This window comes from Coregonus clupeaformis, unplaced genomic scaffold (assembly GCF_020615455.1).
Source record: "Coregonus clupeaformis isolate EN_2021a unplaced genomic scaffold, ASM2061545v1 scaf1462, whole genome shotgun sequence".
Lineage (NCBI taxonomy): Eukaryota > Metazoa > Chordata > Actinopteri > Salmoniformes > Salmonidae > Coregonus > Coregonus clupeaformis.
Genome location: NW_025534916.1, coordinates 71,961 through 97,043, shown reverse-complemented (window position 1 = coordinate 97,043; position 25,083 = coordinate 71,961). Strand labels below are relative to the sequence as shown.

Below are 25,083 nucleotides of genomic sequence, written 5' to 3'. Positions count from 1 at the left end.
CACCTTTGGCAGCGATTACAGCCTCGAGTCATCTTGGGTATGACACTACAAGCTTGGCACACCTGTATTTGGGGAGATTCCCCCATTCTTCTCTGCAGATCCTCTCAAGCTCTTTTCAGGTCTCTCCAGAGATGTTCCATCTGGTTCAAGTCCGGCCTCCGGCTGGGCAACTCAAGGACATTCAGAGACTTGTCCAGAAGTCACTCCTGCGTTGTCTTGGCTGTGTGCTCAAGGTCATTGTACTATTGGCAGGTTAACATCAAGGATCGCTCTGTACTTTGCTCCGTTCATCTTTCCCTCGATACTGACTAGTCGCCCAGTCCCTGCAGCTGAAAAACATCCCCACAGCATGATGCTTCCACCACCACCATGCTTCACCGTAGGGATGGTGCCTGGTTTCCTCCAGACATGACGCTTGGAATTCAGGCCTAAGAGTTCAATCTGCCAGGTTAAATCAGATTTTATGACGGTGGTACTACCTGTGCTCTTAAGGGGAAAGTCATCTAAAAAATTACTGAAAGTAATGAGATTACGATACTGAGTTTGGGGAATCCAACAGTTACGTTACTGATGAATATAGAGCCGGGGGTAGTGTTTACCAAGGCCACCACGCCTTCAGCAGGCTTGAAAAGTGGGATTGATCTGTTTGATCCATTTGTTTGTTTCAGTTTTCAGTAGTTGAATACTTTGACGTATTGTTGACTTCAACATTTTTCATTTTCAACACAAATGCACTGGATTGGTTGAAGTCAGTCATTGGGTTAATTTGTTTAGCAAAATGTTCAAATCAAGCTTTATTTATACATTTCATTTGTTTATTTATCCCAATTTTTTATATTGCGTTTATAGGCTGCAAGTACGTTAAATTTAGTTGTTTTCAAGTCGTTGAAAAAACGACCTGAAAAAAACATCCTTTCAACTTTCACTTTCAACCAAAACGTAGATTGGACATCGGGCATAGTCTTATTTTTAACGTATTTTCAATGACATTTTGCTAGGTTGGATAGCACAATATCAAAACACAGTTTTAATGTGTCCAAATCAATAACCAAAATGCAAAAACAGTTTGTGATACAGTTGAAGTCGGACGTTTACATACACCTTAGCCAAATACATTTAAACTCAGTTTTTCACAATTCCTGACATTTAATCCCAGTAAAAATTCCCTTTCTCAGGTCAGTTAGGATCACCACTTTATTTTAATAATGTGAAATATCAGAATAATAGTAGAGAGAATTATTTATTTCAGCTTTTCTTTCTTTCATCACATTACCAGTGGGTCAGAAGTTTATTAGTATTTGGTAGCATTGACTTTAAGTTGTTTAACTTGGGGCAAACGTTTTGGGTAGCCTTCCACAAGCTTCCCACAATAAGTTGGGTGAATTTTGTCCCATTCCTCCTGACAGAGCAGGTGTAACTGAGTCAGGTTTGTAGGCCTCCTTGCTCGCACACGCTTTTTCAGTTCTGGCCACACATTTTCTATAGGATTGAGGTCAGGGCTTTGTGATGGCCACTCCAATACCTTGACTTTGTTGTCCTTAAGCCATTTTGCCACAACTTTGGAAGTATGCTTGGGGTCATTGTCCATTTGGAAGACCCATTTGCGATCAAGCTTTAACTTCCTAACTGATGTCTTGAGATGTTGCTTCAATATATCCACATAATTTTCCTTCCTCATGATGCCATCTATTTTGTGAAGTGCACCAGTCCCTCCTCCAGCAAAGCACCCCCACAGCATGATGCTACCAACCCCGTGCTTCACGGTTGGGATGGTGTTCTTCGGCTTGCAAGCAACCCCCTTTTCCTACAAACATAACGATGGTCATTATGGCCAAACAGATCTATTTTTGTTTAATCAGACCAGAGGACATTACCCCAAAAAGTACTATCTTTGTCCCCATGTGCAGTTGCAAACCGTAGTCTGGCATTTTTATGGCGGTTTTGGAGCAGTGGCTTCTTCCTTGCTGAGCGGCCTTGCAGGTTATGTCGATATTGGACTCGTTTTACTGTGGATATAGATACTTTTGTACCTGTTTCCTTTGTACCTGTTTCCTCCAGCATCTTCACAAGGTCCTTTGCTGTTGTTCTGGGATTGATTCGCACTTTCCGCACCAAAGTACGTTCATCTCTAGGAGACAGAACGCGTCTCCTTCCTGAGCAGTATGACGGCTGCGTGGTCCCATTGTGTTAATATTTGCGTACTATTGTTTGTACAGATGAACTTGGTACCTTCAGGCGTTTGGAAATTGCTCCCAAGGATGTACCAGACTTGTGGAGGTATACAATTTTTTTCCTGAGGTCTTGGCTGATTTATTTTGATTTTCCCATGATGTAAAGCAAAGAGGCACTGAGTTTGAAGGTAGGCCTTGAAATACATCCACAGGTACACCTCCAATTGACTCAAATGATATCAATTAGCCTATCAGAAGCTTCTAAAGCCATGACATCATTTTCTGGAATTTTCCAAGCTGTTTAAAGGCACAGACAACTTAGTGTATGTAAACTTCTGACCCACTGGAATTGTGATACAGTGAATTATAAGTGAAATAATCTGTAAACAATTGTTGGAAAAATTGCTTGTGTCATGCTCAAAGTAGATGTCCTAACCGACTTGCCAAAACTATAGTTTGTTAACAAGAAATTTGTGGAGTGGTTGGAAAAATTAGTTTTAATGACTCCAACCTGTACGTAAACTTCCGACATCAACTGTATATTTAAAACATAAAATGTACTATCTACACAAACATGTGCTGAAAAGTCATAGTCAATCGATCAATAATATAATAATAATTTTAGCAAAAATGTTTATTTTCAATTTACAATCTGTAGAAACAATGAGAATAGAAAGGTTCAGAACTTTTGTAAAACATCACAGTACAGTTGAAAAATATATGGCAAATAGAAATCCAATATGGGTGGTGTTAAGAGATAGATGGGAGGTGTTGAATGGAGTTGAAGGATGGGACTAATAACAACAACTAATAACAAGATAACTAATAATGTAAGCATACTGTGTCCATAATAAGTATATAGGTTGGGAGCTTTTGTGAAAGAGCACAGTTAGAAAGATATGGCATATAGAAGCAAACCGGATGGACATCATGAAAATGATCGGAGAGGTTGAGAGTAGAAGAAGTTCAGGAGAAAAAACAAACAAAATATAATTATTGTAAAATTGACTGTGTCCATAAAATGTATATAGTATGTATAAGCTGGAAGTAGAGGCCTAAGCATTGTTGTTCACTAGTTTACTCCAATTAGGGAAGGGGTGGTGGGGTTGGAAAGTAATAAAGGGAAATATATATATTTTTTAAGGATATGTATGTATGTATGTAAATGTATATGTATATGTGTGTATGTATGTGTGTATATATATATAAATAAACGGGGGATTGGAAGTGATGCAGACAATTACATTGATAGAAGTTACAATCTATCTGCAATATTATGCTGATCTACCCTATAAAAAAATAATTTAAAAAACGTGCCACAATAGTAATTAAATTACTGGTATTTTTGTTTAAACGAGCACCTTATTAAACTGCACAAGCACCAAAAACGCTGTTGATTTGACAAGTGACAATAAGTCACTGATATCGATTATGGGGGAGATCAGGTTGTACGTGCTGTTGAAACTAACACAACTAAAAAAACACATGGAAATGGAAGATATCTTTTACTTCACTGGTTAGAGGACAACCTGCAGAAGACAGTCAGCTACATTTTGGAGTGATGCATTTCAATTGTAAGGGTCCCAAAAACTAAGAAAAACGCAACACTTATTATATACTGAAATCAATTGCGCGAGAAGGGGGAGATGAGGTTGCACGTCCTGTTAAAACTAACAGCTCAAAAACCACACGGAATCTGGGAATAATGTGTACATCACTGGTCAGAGGACAATTTGTAGAAAACAGCTAGCTACATTTTGATTAACGTGGAACACAACTTTTTTTTACTTTTTTTTTTTTTACTTTTTGTTAAATCACATAAATACTCTTTCAATTCATAGCCTGGGTTTTTCCCAGAGGCTAATATCCATATCATGCTGAAATAAATAGAACAGGGGGAAATGTTTAGGGTTCTACATTGTGACATTATTAATTAAAGTACTCCTTCTACAATGTTAAAACATTCTACATTGTGACATTATTTCATTGATATCATGAAACAACTAATGTATGTACTTTCTGATGTTTGATCAGAGATCTTTTATCAAAGTATCTCTTGTCACATGATCACAGCTATATCATTTATCTCCAGCTATATCATTTATCTCCTGCTAAATTGTTTCTCTCCTGTGTGTGTTCTCTGGTGTGATTTTAAATCTCTTAACCTAACAAAATTCTTTCTGCAGTCAGAGCAGTGATAAGGTTTCTCTCCCGTGTGTGTTCTCTGGTGTACTACCAGGCCGCTTGACTGAGTAAAACTCTTCCCACATTGAGTACAGCTATACGGTTTCTCTCCTGTGTGCGTTCTCTGGTGTACTACCAGGCCGCTTGACTGAGTAAAACTCTTCCCACATTGATTACAGCCATAAGGTTTCTCTCCTGTGTGTGTTCTCTGGTGTATCGTCAGATACACAGATGTACCAAAACTCTTCCCACATTGATCACAGCTATAAGGTTTCTCTCCTGTGTGTGTTCTCTGGTGTATTGTCAGATCGCAAGATGCAACAAAACTCTTCCCACATTGAGTACAGCGATAAGGTTTCTCTCCTGTGTGTGTTCTCTGGTGCACTATCAGGGAGCTTGACTGAGTAAAACTCTTCCCACATTGATCACAGCTATAAAGTTTCTCTCCTGTGTGTGTTCTCTGGTGTATCATCAGATTGCAAGATGCAACAAAACACTTCCCACATTGAGTACAGCTATAAGGTTTCTCTCCTGTGTGTGTTCTCTGGTGAACTATCAGGGAGCTTGACCGAGTAAAACTCTTCCCACATTGAGTACAGCTATATGGTGATTTCTCTCCTGTGTGTGTTCTATGGTGTGATTTTAAATCTCTTAAACTAACAAAAGTCTTTCCGCAGTCAGAGCAGTCGTAAGGTTTCTCTCCTGTGTGTGTTCTCTGGTGCACTATCAGGGAGCTTGACCGAGTAAAACTCCTCCCACATTGATCACAGCTATAAGGTTTCTCTCCTGTGTGTACGCGCTGGTGTATTTTAAGTTCTGATGAAGACTTGCAACGTTTCCCACAGTCAGAGCAGCAGTGAGATTTCTTCCCAGTGGGTCTCAGATAGTTTTTCTTAAGGTGTTCTGATCTGGAGAGAGACCTTTCTGCCTCGTCAGCATCATGTTGTTGAGGCTCCCCAGAGGATCCACAATAGCCACGTCTCTCTCCTGTGTGAATGACAAAGTCAGACAGATGGTTAAAGAACCACAACAGCAGAAATACACTGTTTATTTGAGGTAAAAGGTGATACCCAGAGCATACCTATGAAATTGTACAACAATTGACGTCTTAAATTATTTGACAATTGTCTTAAGACAGTCAAGTGAGCAACAAGTCATATTTTGTCATTTTTTCACATTAGTAGTAACATCGATGATTCTAGGCTCGAAATAAGTTATTAAAGTTGTTGAAATCCTAAGCAGAGTGCCAGACGACTTTTACTCTCCAATATAGGACCCTTTCTGTGTTTGCTGCTTGTTGATATGCAAGACAATTTGGCTGCAGAAACTCCTCCATGCTAATAACCTCTAGTTATTGATGTAGTATATCTGAACTCCTCCATGCTAATAACCTCTAGTTATGGATGTAGTATATCTGAACTCCTCCATGCTAATAACCTCTAGTTATGGATGTAGTATATCTGAACTCCTCCATGCTAATAACCTCTAGTTATGGATGTAGTATATCTGAACTCCTCCATGCTAATAACCTCTAGTTATGGATGTAGTATATCTGAACTCCTCCATGCTAATAACCTCTAGTTATGGATGTAGTATATCTGAACTCCTCCATGCTAATAACCTCTAGTTATGGATGTAGTATATCTGAACTCCTCCATGCTAATAACCTCTAGTTATGGATGTAGTACAGTGGGGAAAAAAAGTATTTAGTCAGCCACCAATTGTGCAAGTTCTCCCACTTAAAAAGATGAGAGAGGCCTGTAATTTTCATCATAGGTACACGTCAACTATGACAGACAAATTGAGGAAAAAAAATCCAGAAAATCACATTGTAGGATTTTTTATGAATTTATTTGCAAATTATGGTGGAAAATAAGTATTTGGTCACCTACAAACAAGCAAGATTACTGGCTCTCACAGACCTGTAACTTCTTATTTAAGAGGCTCCTCTGTCCTCCACTCGTTACCTGTATTAATGGCACCTGTTTGAACTTGTTATCAGTATAAAAGACACCTGTCCACAACCTCAAACAGTCACACTCCAAACTCCACTATGGCCAAGACCAAAGAGCTGTCAAAGGACACCAGAAACAAAATTGTAGACCTGCACCAGGCTGGGAAGACTGAATCTGCAATAGGTAAGCAGCTTGGTTTGAAGAAATCAACTGTGGGAGCAATTATTAGGAAATGGAAGACACACAAGACCACTGATAATCTCCCTCGATCTGGGGCTCCACGCAAGATCTCACCCCGTGGGGTCAAAATGATCACAAGAACGGTGAGCAAAAATCCCAGAACCACACGGGGGGACCTAGTGAATGACCTGCAGAGAGCTGGGACCAAAGTAACAAAGCCTACCATCAGTAACACACTACGCCGCCAGGGACTCAAATCCTGCAGTGCAAGACGTGTCCCCCTGCTTAAGCCAGTACATGTCCAGGCCCGTCTGAAGTTTGCTAGAGTGCATTTGGATGATCCAGAAGAGGATTGGGAGAATGTCATATGGTCAGATGAAACCAAAATAGAACTTTTTGGTAAAAACTCAACTTGTCGTGTTTGGAGGACAAAGAATGCTGAGTTTATCCAAAGAACACCATACCTACTGTGAAGCATGGGGGTGGAAACATTATGCTTTGGGGCTTTTTTTTCTGCAAAGGGACCAGGACGACTGATCCGTGTAAAGGAAAGAATGAATGGGGCCATGTATCGTGAGATTTTGAGTGAAAACCTCCTTCCATCAGCAAGGGCATTGAAGATGAAACGTGGCTGGGTCTTTCAGCATGACAATGATCCCAAACACACCGCCCGGGCAACGAAGGAGTGGCTTCGTAAGAAGCATTTCAAGGTCCTGGAGTGGGCTAGCCAGTCTCCAGATCTCAACCCCATAGAACATCTTTGGAGGGAGTTGAAAGTCCGTGTTGCCCAGCGACAGCCCCAAAACATCACTGCTCTAGAGGAGATCTGCATGGAGGAATGGGCCAAAATACCCTAGCAACAGTGTGTGAAAACCTTGTGAAGACTTACAGAAAACGTTTGACCTCTGTCATTGCCAACAAAGGGTATATAACAAAGTATTGAGAAACTTTTGTTATTGACCAAATACTTATTTTCCACCATAATTTGCAAATAAATTCATAAAAAATCCTACAATGTGATTTTCTGGATTTTTTTTCCTCATTTTGTCTGTCATAGTTGACGTGTACCTATGATGAAAATTACAGGCCTCTCTCATCTTTTTAAGTGGGAGAACTTGCACAATTGGTGGCTGACTAAATACTTTTTTTCCCCACTGTATATCTGAACTCCTCCATGCTAATAACCTCTAGTTATGGATGTAGTATATCTGAACTCCTCCATGCTAATAACCTCTAGTTATGGATGTAGTATATCTGAACTCCTCCATGCTAATAACCTCTAGTTATGGATGTAGTATATCTGAACTCCTCCATGCTAATAACCTCTAGTTATGGATGTAGTATATCTGAACTCCTCCATGCTAATAACCTCTAGTTATGGATGTAGTATATCTGAACTCCTCCATGCTAATAACCGCTAGATATGGATGTAGTATATCTGAACTCCTCCATGCTAATAACCTCTAGTTATGGATGTAGTATATCTGAACTCCTCCATGCTAATAACCTCTAGTTATTGATGTAGTATATCTGCGTGGAGCAACAATGGTGAGCGAAGATTTTAGTTTTTCACAACGTATTCTGAATATTACAGCGCACTATCAGTGGAAGATCAGGAGTGCTACTCAAGGAAACTCACATTAAGCTATGTGTCACTATTCACTAATTCACCACCGTGGGGGAAAACTCAGGGGAGTTCTCAGAGGCTGCCAGCAACAATAGCCTCCATTTACAGGTTGCTTATGACTGCATTTCACACTACTTTAGGATTATAATTGTAAGGCTCGTTTGAATGTCCTGCTTAATATAATGTTTGTGGCATCGTCTCAAAACAACTGATTTATACTTAAAAAACATTTAAACTTCAACCAGTAAAATGCTCTTTGGCTAGCTTTGCTACCAGCCTGTTAATGAGCGTTAGCATTCAAGCTAACAAGAGCTGCATCCAAAATAGGTATTTATATAACATAGACGGACCCATAACTTCACCTAACAACACAGACCTACTGTAGGACCCATAACTTCACCAAACAACAACGTAGACCTACTGTAGGACCCATAACTTCACCTAACAATATAGACCTACTGTAGGACCCATAACAACACCTAACAACATAGACCTACTGTAGGACCCATAACCTCACCTAACAATAACACAGACCTACTGTAGGACCCATAACTTCACCTACAACATAGACCTACTGTAGGACCCATAACTTCACCTAACAATAACACAGACCTACTGTAGGACCCATAACTTCACCTAACAACATAGACCCACTGTAGGACCCATAACTTCACCAAACAACAACGTAGACCTACTGTAGGACCCATAACTTCACCTAACAACATAGACCTACTGTAGGACCCATAACCTCACCTAACAATAACACAGACCTACTGTAAGACCCATAACTTCACCTAACAACATATACCTACTGTAGGACCCATAACTTCACCTAACAACATAGACCTACTGTAGGACCCATAACATCACCTAACAACATAGACCTACTGTAGAACCCATAACATCACCTAACAACATAGACCTACTGTAGGACCCATAACTTCACCTAACAACATCAACCTACTGTAGGACCCATGAATTCACCTAACAACACCTAACAACATAGACCTACTGTAGGACCCATAACCTCACCTAACAATAACACAGACCTACTGTAGGACCCATAACTTCACCTAACAAAATAATAATAATAATAATAATAATAATATGTCATTTAGCAGACGCTTTTATCCAAAGCGACTTACAGTCAAGTGTGCATACATTTTTACGTATGGGTGGTCCCGGGGATCGAACCCACTACCCTGGCGTTACAAGCGCCGTGCTCTACCAGCTGAGCTACAGAGGACACATGCTAAAAGAAAGGAACGAGGTGGGTAGATAACTGTGTCATTGTAGCAAAGTATTAATAAACTAAAAATCAGATCTCTTAAACATTTCATTCATTTTCTTTCTATTATCTATACAATAGGCCATCATTGATTTTGGCCCAACGTTCAAGGAGCGCGGAGAGGATATTTTCAGCATGAGCCTGAAGCCACCAGATTGGCCAAACTGGTATTTCTAAAAATGAATTCAAAGGCCCTGTAGACTGAGCCTAATAAGGCATTATTCTTTTCATTTGCATTTAATTCTAAGTAAGTCACAGCCTATATGTGCAATTTATAGACTCAAATGATTTAATACAACAAAATGTTGTTTAAATGCTGAGCCCTTTATCTTCCTTCCAGCCTATTGTGTCGCTCTCGCAAATGTATTTCTTTGTAGGCTATATCCTTGAAATAATTGAAATATTATAGCCTAAATAATTATTTTTTGTTCCTTCTTAGGCTCCCTGTCTGGCTCCTGACCTATTTAGTGTTTATATTATGTTTAATACGGCATGTAGCCTATTTGAAATGATGAGCATTCACCTTTTCATGTTTATTAAAATACTTTTCATTCAAATCATATGGTTTGGTTTCAGTACTTAAAAACCAAATGGTAGGTCCAGGTAGTCCAAAGAATAGATGGGTGTTGGTTAAATTGTGATTTTAATGAATGGAGCGAATTTGGAGCGGCATTTATTTGTTTTTGTGAGCGCGGAGCGGTTTTTAGCGGAGCGGCTGGAAAGGCTGTGGAGCGCCGGAGCGGTGAGCAGGATTTCCGACCGCTCAACTACGCTCACATACTCTGAATAGAATACATAGAAAAAAATTATTTGAATTATTTAGACTTTCTAAATGAGGAAAAACAACATAGAATGAATTACCATAACTGAATAAATAAAATGGCAGCAGTACATGCAAGCTCTGCTAGACTAGTTCCTAAAAGACCTGCATGGAATGTGCTTTTTCTGTTTCCAGGAAAATCTTTGCATTGTTTTTGTCAGACTGAGGAGTACAGGTTAAGGCGGCGTACACAGCAAAGCAACATTCTTCAGCAGGGTAACAACTCCCTTTTGAAATAAGTGGACAAACTGACATCAGACAGAGAGGAAAATGGAAAGCGGGATACCTAGTTAGTTGTACAACTGAATGCATTCAACTGAAATGTGTCTTCCGCATTTAACCGAGAGAGGGACCATTCAATGGTTGGTTCTCATAGTATGGTGTCCCATTGAATGGCCCTGGAGGGCTGACTAGTCTGTCCCAAAGTACCTCTGGCCAAAGTGTGGGGAGCCACAGGGTGCACCTCGGTGGTCAGTATGGTGATTTCTGGGAATTCTTGAATGATGGATTTGGCACCGTGAGGGTGGAGAAGAGACTCAGGAGGATGATATGTTTGGGCTGGAGACCATGTTCAGTCAGAACCTGTACATGAGGAGGGACTTTCCTCCTGCTGATGTCTGGGGGCACTGGCGTAGTAGACTTTGGCCTTCTGGGTGTCCTCGTCACTCTGGATTAGGATCTTACCGATACGGATGGACCGGCAGCAGTCTCTGAGGCCCTGCTCCATGGCCTCGCCACTTCTCATAATACTGACACCGCAGTTGCCTTTTTCAAACTTTGACGCCATCATATTTATGCCCTGTAGGAGTGGCAAAACTACATAGAGCCTAAACTATTTAGCGTTTTCTTAATTCTATGGAAACGTGTTTTGAGAATGGAATTGGTACGGAAATCAAAATGCCTTGTCAAAATCAGCAGCTGAACAACAATGACAGACAAGAACACGCGGCAATGGCGGCACCAAGCAGGTTCGGTTTTGCTAGCTGCGAAACAGCGTCCTGCCAGAGTCTAATAGAGATGCAGAAGTCCCCGAAACTTGTGAAAATGTGTTTAACAGTGAACTACAGAGGCAGATCGGATCGCAATTTCCGTACCAATTCCGTTCTCAAAATACGTTTCCATAGAATTAAGAAAACGCTAAATAGTTTAGGCTCTATGTAGTTTTGCTATTCATATAGCTAAATGTGATGCTGGACCTACTGTAGGACCCATAACTTTACCTAACAACATAGACCTAATGTAGGACCCATAACTTCACCTAACAATAACACAGACCTACTGTAGGACCCATAACTTCACCTAACAACATAGACCTACTGTAGGACCCATAACTTCACCTAACAACATAGACCTACTGTAGGACCCATAACTTCACCTAACAACATAGACCTACTGTAGGACCCATAACTTCACCTAACAACATAGACCTACTGTAGGACCCATAACTTCACCTAACAACATAGACCTACTGTAGGACCCATAACTTCACCTAACAACATAGACCTACTGTAAACTAAGGAGGAACTAAGGAGCATGAACCATGAAAAACAGCCCCAGACCATTATTCCTTCTCCACCAAACTTTACAGTTGGCACTATGTATTTGGGCAGGTAGCTTGTAAGTAAGATCTACACCTGTAGCATGAATCGTTCCTGTTCACAATGAGGTAAAGGCGGAATAATTGAAGGAATTAATCCGAGCCTAACGCTCATCACCTGTGGAAGGCGGGGCTTCCAGCGAGGCGTGGATTTCATTGGCCTTGGCCTTGTCAGGTGTGATTTTAGATGCTTCAACCAAAGTCACGACTCACCATAGTATGTTTTACCAAAGTTGACTGACCCTTAAGGGAACTACACTGCCATAAATGCAAGGAAATCCTCACTGGCAGTTATAGAAAGACCCATATACTGTATAGCCATTGATTCTTGAAGAATATAACTTATAAATGCCTCAAATGTATTTCCCCATCAAAAACCAAAACATAAGCTTGTATAATGCCACTGGTTGTAAACAAACACTGTATATCTTCAAAACCAGGTTAAAACTATGATTTTGACCTTATGGATGGCCAGTCCTTGTATTCATAGTGTAGTGAATTCCAGCGGTAGCCCTGAGCTGGACTCAAACCTGGGTCCAGAGACTGTCAAGCCAACACCTTATAACTGTTATACCAAGATGTCTGAACTTATTGATGAGGTCGCTAGGTTTTGGGTTAAGGTTGCTACAATAGCTTTCTCTATAAATTTGAGAGTGGTTACATTTCTCCAGCCCCCATCCCTCAGCTATTTACCAAACCAAGTCTCTGGGCAGTCATTTTATTGCTGGGTTTCCCCTTTTAAAAAAGCCACACATCAATCAATCAACCAATCTGCAGTTCAAACAATAACAAAGCTGTCATTCCACCACTGTTTTGGTAATAAGATGAGGATGGGACTGGAGAAATGTAACTACTCTCAAATTCATAGACAGACCTATGGATCCAAGGACTGACCATCCATGATATCAACATAATAGTTTTAACCATGTTGAGGCTATACAGTGTTGGTTTACATTTACATTGTTTCTAAACATTGGAGTAAAAAAAGCTTATTTTGGGATCTGATGGGGTACAGCAGTTGAACTAAGCTCATGAGGCATGTGTTATATTCTTCAAGAATCAATGGATATATATAAATAATTTAAAAGTCCAAATATGGATGTAGCAACTACAGATTCCCCCTTTAACACCACACATCAGTTCAACAACTGCAGAGTTTGTGCCTCTGTTTTTAAGACAGTACTTACTAGTGTTAATCAGGGCCCGGTTTCTCAAAAGTATCTTACTGCTAAGTTCATCATTAGAACCATTGGATGCCTTAAGATGCCTTTGGGAAACCGGAACCAGATATCCAGTTTCCTCCTCTTCTTCCTCCTCCTTTTTCGATGTGACAGTCATCTCCTCCTCCTCCTCTTTCACTCCAAACACGGGAGCCTCCTCTTCTTTCACTGTAACATCCTCCTCCTCTTTCACTCTGAACGCGTCTTCCTCTTCTTTTACTGTAACGTCTTTCTCTTCTTCTTTCACGGTAACAGCCTCACCCTCTACTTGTTTTTTTACTGTGACATCCTCCTCTTCCTCCTCCTCTTTCACTAGAGCTTCTTTCTCCGTCCAGTAGACCTCCTCTTCTTTAGCAGGAGGAGAGTAGCTTAGTGAGCTCATGGTCGGGGATGTTAGCTAGCTAGGCTAGTGCTAACTTAACCAGCCAGCTAGCTGACCAATAACAACAACACCGTAAATATGAAATTAAATGGGATAACTAACTACACGACAGAAGTGGGTTTAAAACACAGTGGCTCATATACACGAAAGCGTCTAAAGAGCTTTATTGGTTCGGCTATTTCGTCTAGCAAGCTACCGAGGTGTCTGACTAACTGTTGCTGCTGTTGAAAGAAGCGTCCCGTCCACTAGATTATACGTCACACTAGCAGCATAGCCTTAAAGTCCCACATCGCCATCTGCTGACTGGAGTGGGTAACGCAGTCTTTTTTTTTTTTTTTTTTTGTCATTTAGCAGACGCTCTTATCCAGAGCGATTTACAGGAGCAATTAGGGTTAAGTGCCTTGCTCAAGGGCACATCAACAGATGTTTCACCTAGTCGGTGAAGATCTACACCTGTCGTTTCCAATGGGAGCAAATTAATCATAGTGGGCAGAACAAGCAAGGAGGTGGGCAGAGCCAAGCAGGAGCAAGAGAGGTCCTATTGGCCCGTTCTAGAATCTATTTGCATATTACCTTTAGGGAACGCCTACTTTTTTAGAAACTTTGGCAAAGGGTAAAGTCTATTAAACGTAGTCCATTCTGTTTGTTACAGATTCTAGTTACGGAAACAGGAAACTGAGAAAATTAGCAGAACGTCTTCAAAATCCATCTGGCTACCTGTTCTCCCACTGGACTTCCTCTCAACACCATATTTGGTAGTGAGTGGAAACAACAGGATGCTTCACATTATACATCAGGTGAAATATCTGGCTCATTGTTCTATCTGTGGTGTGGTTGTGTTATTAGCTGGTGGGCATAAGACGAAAATAGTGAAATTAATCGATCCCAGTCCAGGAAGGACCTGATTTTTTATACATGACAGTAAAATATTGTTATGATGACTATAACATTTGTTGGCCCCTTAAACCTTCAATTCTTGCACATGTTCTCATAAAAATATATTTCAACTGCTCAGGCAACATTGCCGAACTCCTAAACTCGGAACCAATCAGAGGTCCCGTACATAACCCTCGTGATCAAGGCAGCCAATGGCATGCCTCTTGTGAAAACTGCTGTTTGATGAAGAGAAACAGATATATCTAGCTCCCGAAGACTGAAATAAGATAAATATAATGTTTCGAGTGCACTTGAAATATTCAGCATGCAATAAGAATTGTTTTGATAGTATGAAGAGAACTCCATGGACATTTTATCAAATGTATTGAAAGTAGGTCAATGTTACAGTTTGAATAGCCAGCTACTGTAAATGTCAATTTGTGTTTCATTATCTAGCTATCTCTCTGTCAATGAATTGCATTTTTTTATCATGTTTTGGCATGATTATATGTCTCATTTCAAGTAACTAGCTGCAGGCTTAAAGAAACATTCAAATCATATACTTTGCACAGAAACCCAAATAAAAGTATGAGTAGGTGAATGAGTAGGTGTTCTAAAACGTTTGACCGGTAGTGCACATACAGACAGACATAGGCCTAAGTGTTGTTGTTCATTAGTTTGCTCCAATTAGGGGAGAGGTGGTAGGGTTAGTGGAAAATAATGAAGGAAAATATTGTCGTATCGGGTGAATGGTGGCCATTATTGCTGTCAACAAAGAGTCCGTTTATGCTGCATCGTATTAGAGGCTTTTATTAAAATCACGAGGTTACAGCATAAGTACAGACCCGCGGTGTCCGGAGAACGGCTCCTCAGATTGCCATGGCCGTTCTGACTTTCTTCTTCGTTTAACCCCTATTTATAAACAATGAAGCTCCCTCTTCTGGCCAATCACCAGTCTCCCCTGTCTACAACACACTTCCTGTCTGTTGTACATGACGTTACACTAAAACATATACTAACGTAAACAACATTCAATTTCTTCATGAAAAACATTTAACAAAGACATAATCTTCAGATACGATAATATATTTTTAAAAGATATATATATATATATATATATATGTCTGTGTATGTGTATTTATATGTGTATATGTACACTACCAGTCAAAAGTTTGGACACACCTACTCATTCAAGGGATTTTCTTTATTTTTACTATTATTCTACATTGTAGAATAATAGTGAGGACATCAAAACTATGAAATAACACCTATGGAATCATGTAGTAACCAAAAAAGTGTTAAACAAATCAAAATATAATTTATATTTTATATTCTTTACAGTAGCCACCCTTTGTCTTAATGACAGCTTTTCACACTCTTGGCGTTCCAAGATGGCGTAGCAGTGCAGTCGTGTTCTTTGTTGTGTGTCCGTGTAAATAGCCAGTTTTTTTGTATTTTTTTGTATTTTTCGTACATATTTCCCTATCACACTTTTCATCCTTCTACAAAATATACTTTACTGTAACCCGCCTCACTCTATGTGGAACGGATTATATTATTGACTTACCTTTTATCTAGAATCTCCAGTTGAAACTAGCTAGCCAGCTAACTAGCTACTTGCTATTAGCCACCGTTAGCGGTTTTCACCCAGAACATCGGATTTTCTGCCGGAATAACTGAATCTCTGGACATTAACACCGGATCGCAACTAGCGAGCTAGCTAGCCGCAACCGAATGGATGTTGCTGTTTGGCTAATCACCACTGCCCCCGAAGCAAGCACCAGTTAGCCTTGAGCTAGCCTTCGAGCCAGGCCCATATCCCGGCTATCTACCTCTCTGTCTACTGGACGGAGTAGCCAGTTAACTAGCTACTTGCTATTAGCCACCCGTTAGCGGTTTTTCACCATTGTCTGTGGCCTGCACTACCTACCAGCCAGCTCTAGCCTCGACTAATATCGACCAGTCTGCACTGTCTGCACAGCGCGTTATCGACCCAGAACATATCGGTTTTTCTGCCGGAATCACTGAATCACTGGACCTTTAACACCGGATCATCGCAACTAGCTAGCTGCAACCAAATGGATGTTGTTGTTGGCTAATCAGCCTTGAGCTAGCCCCAAGCCCATCTCCCAGCTATCTTCCTCTCTGTCAACCGGACAGGACCTCCTAGTGTTGACACGGAGCCCCGCCGATCCAACATGACTGGTCTGCCGACGAAATCGTCTGATGTGGTTTCAACAGGCTTCCCGTTACGACGTCGACCACAAAGATCCATCTGCTAGCCCCGGCCCGCTAGCACACGCAAGCTGTGGCCTCTTGCTAGCCAGTGCTGTAGCAGCCCCGAACTACCTCCGAACTCTCCTATTGCTGTTCACCGGACCTTACGATAACTCAGCTATACAGCTGATGCCTGCTGGACTGTTCCTTTATACGGTACCGCATCCTGTTTATGTTTAGCCTCAGCCCAAACTTTGTCGCCATTACCAGCTGTTGTCTTAGCTCTCTCGAATAATCCCTGTGATTGCTTTATGCCTCTCTCCCATGTCAATATGCCTTGCTTATTGCTGTTTCGGTTATTTCTTATTGTACTATTTCACTGTAGATCCCCCAGCCCAGCTCAACCTGCCTTAGATAGCTCCTTTGTTCCACCCCCCATACACGCTGAGACCGACTCAATCGGTGCCTCCAGTGATGCTATCTCTTTCATCGTTACCCAATGCTTAGGTTTACCTCCACTGTACTCATATCCTTCCATATCCTTGTCTGTACATAATGCCCTGAATCTATTCTACAATGCCCGGAAATCTGCCCCTTTTTTTCTCTGTACCCAACGCACTAGAAGACCAGTACTTAAAGCCTTTAACCGTATCCTTATTCTACTCCTCCTCTGTTTCTCTGGTGATGTAGAGGTTAACCCAGGCCCTGTAGCCCCCAGTATCACTCCTACTCCCCAGGCGTTATAATTTGGTGACTTCTGTAACCGTAAAAGTCTTGGTTTCTTGCACGTTAACATCCGAAGCCTCCTCCCTAAGTTTCAGTTATTCACTGCATTAGCACACTCTGCCAACCCTGATGTTCTAGCAGTGTCTGAATCCTGGCTTAGGAAGGCCACCAAAAATTCAGAAATGTCCATCCTCAACTACAACATTTTCCGTCTCGATAGAACTGCCAAAGGGGGTGGGGTTGCAATCTACTGTATAGATAGCCTGCAGAGCTCTATCATACTATCCAGGTCTGTGCCCAAACAGACGAGCTTCAATGCCATACAACACTCCTTCCGTAGCCTCCAACTGCTCTTAAACACTAGTAAAACTAAATGCATGCTCTTCAACCGAACGCTGCTTGCACCCGCCCACCCGACTAGAATCACTACTCTCGGCGGGTCTGACCTAGAGTATGTGGACAACTATCAAATACCTAGGTGTCTAGTTAGACTGTAAACTCTCCTTCCAGACTCACATTAAGAATCTCCAATCCAAAGTTAAATCATGAATCGGCTTCCTATTTCGCAACAAAGCCTCCTTCACTCATACTGCCAAACATGCCCTCGTAAAACTGACTATCCTACCGATCCTTGACTTCGGCGATGTAATTTACAAAATAGCCTCCAACACTCTACTCAGCAAATTGGATGTAGTCTATCACAGTGCCATCCGTTTTGTCTCCAAAGCCCCATATACTACCCACCACTGTGACCTGTACGCTCTTGTTGGCTGGCCCTCACTACATATTCGTCGCCAAACCCACTGGCTCCAGGTCATCTATAAATCACTGCTAGGCAAATCCCTGTCTTACCTTAGCTCACTGGTCACCATAGCAACACCCACCCGTAGTATGCGCTCCAGCAGGTATATCTCACTGGCAGTGGCGGCTCCTGAAAAAATTCTCAGGGGGGGCAATTTTTCTGATGATTTAGGTGACCTACACACATTTTAAAAAAGATATGTCCAGCAACAACATGAAGACAGGGGCAGCATATAAGTCAATACCAGAAGCATTTATTGACTGATCTCAAAAGTGTTGGCTTACCAGGGTTGGTGGAGCCCTCAGTTTCATCTTTGCCTCGCAAAGCTAACTCAAACACTCCGCAAAACTTCACACACTGGATTAGCCGGCTGAGGATGTGGCGGTTCTTGCTAATGTCGTAGTAAATATATTTGTTATAGTGAATATGGAATATGATATGTTGAGTAAAATGTTGTGCTAAGATCTATTTAGGTCAGGAGCTGGTTATAAGTTCTGTTCCTATCCAATAACAATGGACAAAAGGGTCCTATCTTGTCAGCCTTGTCAGCAGGTGGCCAAGGACAACACCCACGCCATAGGCCTCTCAGTTCTTCCAACTCACGAAGTTCTTGCTCTGAGGACACACACACACACACACACAAACACACACACACACACATCATCACTGTTAAACACACACACACACACACACACACATCATCACTGTTAAACACACACACACACACACACACAAAAATCCCCTCTCTTAGGCTGAACATTTGAAGACAGAGAACCCGACTCAGAGCCAATGCAACAGTGACAGTAGCCTGGAGGGGACCTCGCCCAACTCATCAGGACCAATCAGAAGATCAGAACTACTAGATTCAACCTACTTCATTTATTGCATAAAATGTCTGCACACAATGTTTCGGGGCTCTCTTCAGATAATAATAATAATAATAATAATAAATATGCCATTTAGCAGACGCTTTTATCCAAAGCGACTTACAGTCATGCGTGCATACATTTTTGTGTATGGGTGGTCCCGGGATCGAACCCACTACCTTGGCGTTACAAGCGCAGTGCTCTACCAGCTGAGCTACAGAAAGTGGATACTCATGGATGCGCATCGCAATTGTAAAATGTCAACACAATTGGAGACACCACGTCATTTTTGGAGACATGTTATTGACAGTAAACTATTGTAGATGCGACTGCTAACTAAATAAAACATTTTAGCTGGCTAGCTAATCATCTTAGCTAAATGTGGGGCAAACAATTCAGTTATTTACCGTTAATTTGAGGGATTGGGGTGAAAGAAATCGAGTTACATAGTGATACTTTACGATATACTGTATTGACAATATCGCAATATTTTAGCGCTAGTTGGCTGTACCTGCACCAAAACACCATTATTGTTCCTTCATAGCTTGTTCTCAATCTTTTCACATTGGGAGCAAATTTGTTTTCAGCACTTTTATTTCCATGACTGATCAAAACTCGTTCTCATGGCTTTCTGATCCCTCTGCAACAGACATATGGTGCGCAATAAAATCACAGTATCGAATCGCAATACGTATAGAATCATGAGACTCGCAAATTTGCATATATCTTATCGTGAGGTCCCTGGCAATTCCCAGCCCAAGTTCATTTGCCACAACAAATCTCTTCGCTAGCAAACGCGATGTCTTCTCCAAAACGGCAATGTGTCTCCAGCAATGTTTACTTTTTTGACGTTCTATGGCATCTCCACTTTCCAAGCATATATGACCACATGTAATATTTTGGTAAGTGATGCAAATAGTGAACTATGTAGGGCCAGGATGTAAAATATATGTAGCTGCAGCAATTTCTCTTATCTGATATGGTAAGTAATGGGGCTTAATGTATAGCTCCCTAAGAGTTTGACGAACGGGTCCGTGCACGCGATTCCAGATATCTTTACCTCTGAATAAACTGCCTTTATTATACCATATCCACCCTGTCCAAAGTCTCTACTTGGTCTCAGTTCTCCAGTAAACTTGTGATTATCAACACTAACCTCATCGTTGTGGCGGCGGACAGCTAGCCTGTATCCCTCATCCAGTTGAGTGGCAATGTTATTTTTTCCTCGGGTGTAGGACTTTCCGCCTTTAGTAGAAACCTGTTGAATTATTAAATTTGGTCTGGGAGGTCCTAATTGTTTCGTTGCCAATTTATCTTCATTTGTTCGCCGACAAAAAGGAACTTCTTTCAAAGACACAATCCGCTCTTTTCTTAGTTACGTTCATGGTTACGTTACGTATGACGAAAGCGCGTAAGTGCAAGCCCTCAGACACCCATAGAGATTGTATTGAAAGGTCTGATATTTGAAAAAAATAGATTTTACATGGGAGTCTATGACAGACTTATGGGCGATTTTCAACCTGACTGAAATCGCCCCAAAAGGGGGGGGAGCCATTTGAAGCACGACTTTAGCCTGATTCGACATTTAGTGGCAGTGTGGCACTGTGGCAGATCAGACGTATAGATTACAACACTGATAACTACTGTTGCCGTGATATAATTGATTAGAAAAAAAATCCCTTCCTTTTCCCGTTTGGCAGTGCGTCGCCCATATCGCCCTATTGAACAGGCCGCCCCTGCTCACTGGTCATCCCCAAAGCCAACACCTCCTTTGGCCGCCATTCCTTCCAGTTCTCTGCTGCCAATGACTGGAACAAACTGCAAAAATCTCTGAAGCTGGAGACTCTTATCTCCCTCACTAACTTTAAGCGTCAGTTGTCAGAGCAGCTTACCGATCACTGCACCTGTACACAGCCATTCTGAAATGAGCCCACCCAACTACCTCATCCCTATATTGTTATTTATTTTGCTCTTTTTGCACCCCAGTATCTCTATTTGCACATAATCTCTTGCACATCTAGCATTCCAGTGTTAATACTAATTGTAATTATTTTGCACTATAGCCTATTTATTGCCTTACCTCCATAACTTGCTACATTTGCACACACTGTATATATATTTTCTGTTGTATTTTCGGACTTTGTTTTTTTACCCCATATGTAACTGTGTTGTTGTTTTTATCGCACTGCTTTGCTTTATCTTGGCCAGGTCGCAGTTGTAAATGAGAACTTGTTCTCAACTGGCTTACCTGGTTAAATGAAGGTGAAATAAAATTTACAAAATAAAAATACAATGCTTTCAGTTTTTGTGCATTGTGGGTAGTTGAGAAGATAACCGGAAATAAGTTAATACATACGTAATAACAGAGTAGGCGTTCCATGTATGGAATGTATTGGATGCATGAAAAATAAATGCTCTCTCTTGCCCAGTGGGAGAATCTGTAACAAACAGAATGGACTACGTTTAATAGACTTTACCCTTTGCCAAAGTTTCAAAAAATTGCGTTGTTTAGAAGGAGTGCAAGGGCGAATTGAGTTATTGCACATGGGCAATCTTCACAAAGTAGGCGTTCCCTAAAGGAAATATGCAAATAGATTATAGAACGGGCCAATAGGACCTCTCTTGCTCCTGCTTGGCTCTGCCCACTTCCTTGCTTGTTCTGCCCACTATGATTAATGTGCTCCCATTGGAAACAATAGGATGAGAATGTCACTTCGTATCTTGTAGGAAGAAAATACGGTTTGTTAATGAGGAGCAGCTGATTGAATTACCAATCTGGAAGAAACCATTTTGAGATATCCAAACTGGTGGAGAAAGTGCTGGGTAGAGTGAAGGCTGTGAGGATCACGAGAGGCGGGCTGGTTTTTTGCTTCTGCAGATCAGGAAAGGAACGTGTGTTGGGTCTTAACCGATTCCATAAGTTTGAAGTGTCGTGTGTGTCTCTTCGGAACAGGGCACCTCTCAAGGGTGTTATATCTGGAGTCTAGTTGGAAGTAGATGTTCAAGAGATGAAAAATATTCCTGGAGTGATTGGATGCACGTCGGATGAATCGTGTCCTGAATGGTGAAAAAGTGAAGAGTCTATCTGTTCTTTTGTTTTTTGATATAGAGTCTCCCCTACTCAAGTGCAGTTGAGGTATATTAACTACAGAGTCAGAGCATTTATCCCAAGACCAAATGCAGTGTGATCATTGTAAAGCTTTTGGTCATGTTTCAAGTGTTTGCAGAAGGGAGAAGCCGAGACAATATCATGTGTTATAAAAGTGATGAAAATGTGACATGTTGCAATTGTGGTGGGAACCATGAAGCCACGTCTTTCGAACGCCCCACAATGGTGAAAGAGAATGTGGTGGCCAAAGTCAGGGCTGTCCAGAGCATTTCATATGCAGCAGCTGTTAAAAGGGTTGAGGGTTTGAATGGTGCTCCTGAAGAGTCAATGGTGGTGGATAGGCCTTCACTGCAGGCTGCAGGGGTTGCCTTTCACCAGGGCCTGAAAAGCTACAGGAATGAAAAGGGAGATATGGAGAATTGGAAGAAGTGGGAGTTTTGTTTGTTTAGTTTTTGTCAATGTACTATTTTTATTTGGGTGGATTAAGTTAGTTTCCCTATTAAATCTGGATTTGTAAAAAAAAAAAAAAAATGTTAACCTTGTTTTGGTTTCAACCCGTCCTGTTGGTGGCGGCAATCCACATTTTGGGGTTGTAGTCGCCATAAAACCCACCGAAGAAGAAGAAGAAGAAGAAGAAGAAGAAGAAGTAGCAGCAGCAAAAGGAGATGTGGGACTTTAAGGCTATGCTGCTAGTGTGACGTATAATCTAGTGGACGGGACGCTTCTTTCAACAGCAGCAACAGTTAGTCAGACACCTCGGTAGCTTGCTAGACAAAATAGCCGAACCAATAAAGCTCTTTAGACGCTTTCGTGTATATTAGCCACTGTGTTTTAAACCCACTTCTGTCGTCTAGTTAGTTATCCCATTTAATTTCATATTTACGGTGTTGTTGTTATTGGTCAGCTAGCTGGCTGGTTAAGTTAGCACTAGCCTAGCTAGCTAACATCCCCGACCATGAGTTCACTAAGCTACTCTCCTCCTGCTAAAGAAGAGGAGGTCTGCTGGACGGAGAAAGCAGCTCTAGTGAAAGAGGAGGAGGAAGAGGAGGATGTTACAATACAAAAACAAGTAGAGGGTGAGGCTGTTACCGTGAAAGAAGAAGAGAAAGACGTTACAGTGAAAGAAGAGGAAGACGGTTCAGAGTGAAAGAGGAGGATGCCGCCGTTTTTGGAGTGAAAGAGGAGGAGGAGGAGATGACTGTCATATCGAAAAAGGAGGAGGAAGAAGAGGAGGAAACTGGATATCTGGTTCCGGTTTCCCAAAGGCATCTTAAGGCATCCAATGGTTCTAATAATGAACTTAGCAGTAAGATGGTTTTGAGAAACCGAGCCCTGATTAACACTAGTAAGTACTGTCTTAAGAACAGAGGCAGTTGTTGAGCTGATGTGTGGTGTTAAAGGGGAAATCTGCAGTTGCTACATCCATACGCCAATATTTTTTTGTAGAGCAGTCACTAATATATACTTACAGTTGAAGTCGGACGTTTACATACACTTAGATTGGAATCATTAAAACGAGTTTTTCAACCACCACACATTTCTTGTTAACAAACTATGGTTTTGGCAAGTTAGTTAGGACATCTACTTTATGCATGACACTAGTAATTTTTCCAACAATTGTTTACAAACCAGATTATTTCACTTATAATTCACCGTATCACAATTCCAGTGGGTCAGAAGTTTACATACACTAAGTTGCAAGCCAAAGAACACCATCTCAACCGTGAAGCACGGGGGTGGCAGCATCATGCTGTGGGGGTGCTTTTGCTGGAGGAGGGACTGGTGCACTTCACAAAAGAAATGGCATCATGAGGAAGGAAAATGATGGAGATATATTGAAGCAACATCTCAAGACATCAGTCAGGAAGTTAAAAGCTTGGTCGCAAATGGGGTCTTCCAAATGGACAATGACCCCCAAGCATACTTCCAAAGTTGTGGCAAAATGGCTTAAGGACAACAAAGTCAAGGTATTGGAGTGGCCATCACAAAGCCCTGACCTCAATCCTATAGAACATTTGTGGGCAGAACTGACAAAGCGTGTGCGAGCAAGGAGGCCTACAAACCTGACTCAGTTACATCAGCTCTGTCAAGAGTAATGGGCCAAAATTTTTGACCTTAAATTGAATTTATTGTGGGAAGCTTGCGGAAGGCTACCCGCAAGTTAAACAATTTAAAGGCAATGCAACCAAATACTAATTGAGTGTATGTAAACTTCTGACCCACTGGGAATGTGATGAAAGAAATAAAACCTGAAATAAATCATTCTCTCTACTATTATTCTGATATTTCAGATTGTTAAAATAAAGTGGTGATCCTAACTGACCTAAGACAGGGAATTTTTACTAGGATTAAATGTCATGAATTGTGAAAAAACTGAGTTTAAATGTATTTGGCTAAAGGTGTATGTAAACTTCCAACTTCAACTGTATGTACTCGCGGTCAATGTGGCAACGACGTCGATCGATGCACTTATTAATGAAGGCGTTGACTGATGAGGTAAACTCCTCAATGCCATCGGATGAATCCTTGAACATTTTCCAGTCTGTTGCTAGATAAACAGTCCTGGAGCTTAGCATCCGCTTCATCTGACCACTTCCGTATTGAGCTGGTACTTTCCTGTTTCCGTTTTTGCTCGTAAGCAGTATTTGTATTTATTATGGATCCCCATTAGTTCCTGCCAAGGCAGCAGCTACTCTTCCTGGGGTTTATTATGGATCCCCATTAGTTCCTGCCAAGGCAGCAGCTACTCTTCCTGGGGTTTATTATGGATCCCCCATTAGTTCCTGCCAAGGCAGCAGCTACTCTTCCTGGGGTTTATTATGGATCCCCATTAGTTCCTGCCAAGGCAGCAGCTACTCTTCCTGGGGTTTATTATGGATCCCCCATTAGTTCCTGCCAAGGCAGCAGCTACTCTTCCTGGGGTCCAGGAAAATTAAGGCAGTTATACATTTTTTTTAAAACATTACAATACATTCATAACAGATTTCACAACATATTAAGTGTGTGCCCTCAGGCCTCTACTCTACTACCACATATCTATAACACAAAATCTATGTGTACATG

At 41.3% G+C, this 25,083-nt stretch overlaps 1 protein-coding gene and 1 pseudogene across 1 annotated transcript; both read right to left on the bottom strand.

The window, feature by feature from the left end:
* Positions 1-3,926: 3,926 nt before the first annotated feature.
* On the bottom strand, positions 3,927-5,058 carry LOC123487107 (zinc finger protein 180-like; the record flags this gene model as incomplete). Its single annotated transcript, XM_045218248.1, has 1 exon — positions 3,927-5,058. A coding segment is annotated over one exon (786 nt), but the record flags the coding sequence as incomplete, so codon positions are not given.
* A 5,438-nt stretch (positions 5,059-10,496) lies between these two features.
* LOC123487108 lies at positions 10,497-24,554 on the bottom strand (annotated as a pseudogene).
* Between the last annotated feature and the right edge of the window lie 529 nt (positions 24,555-25,083).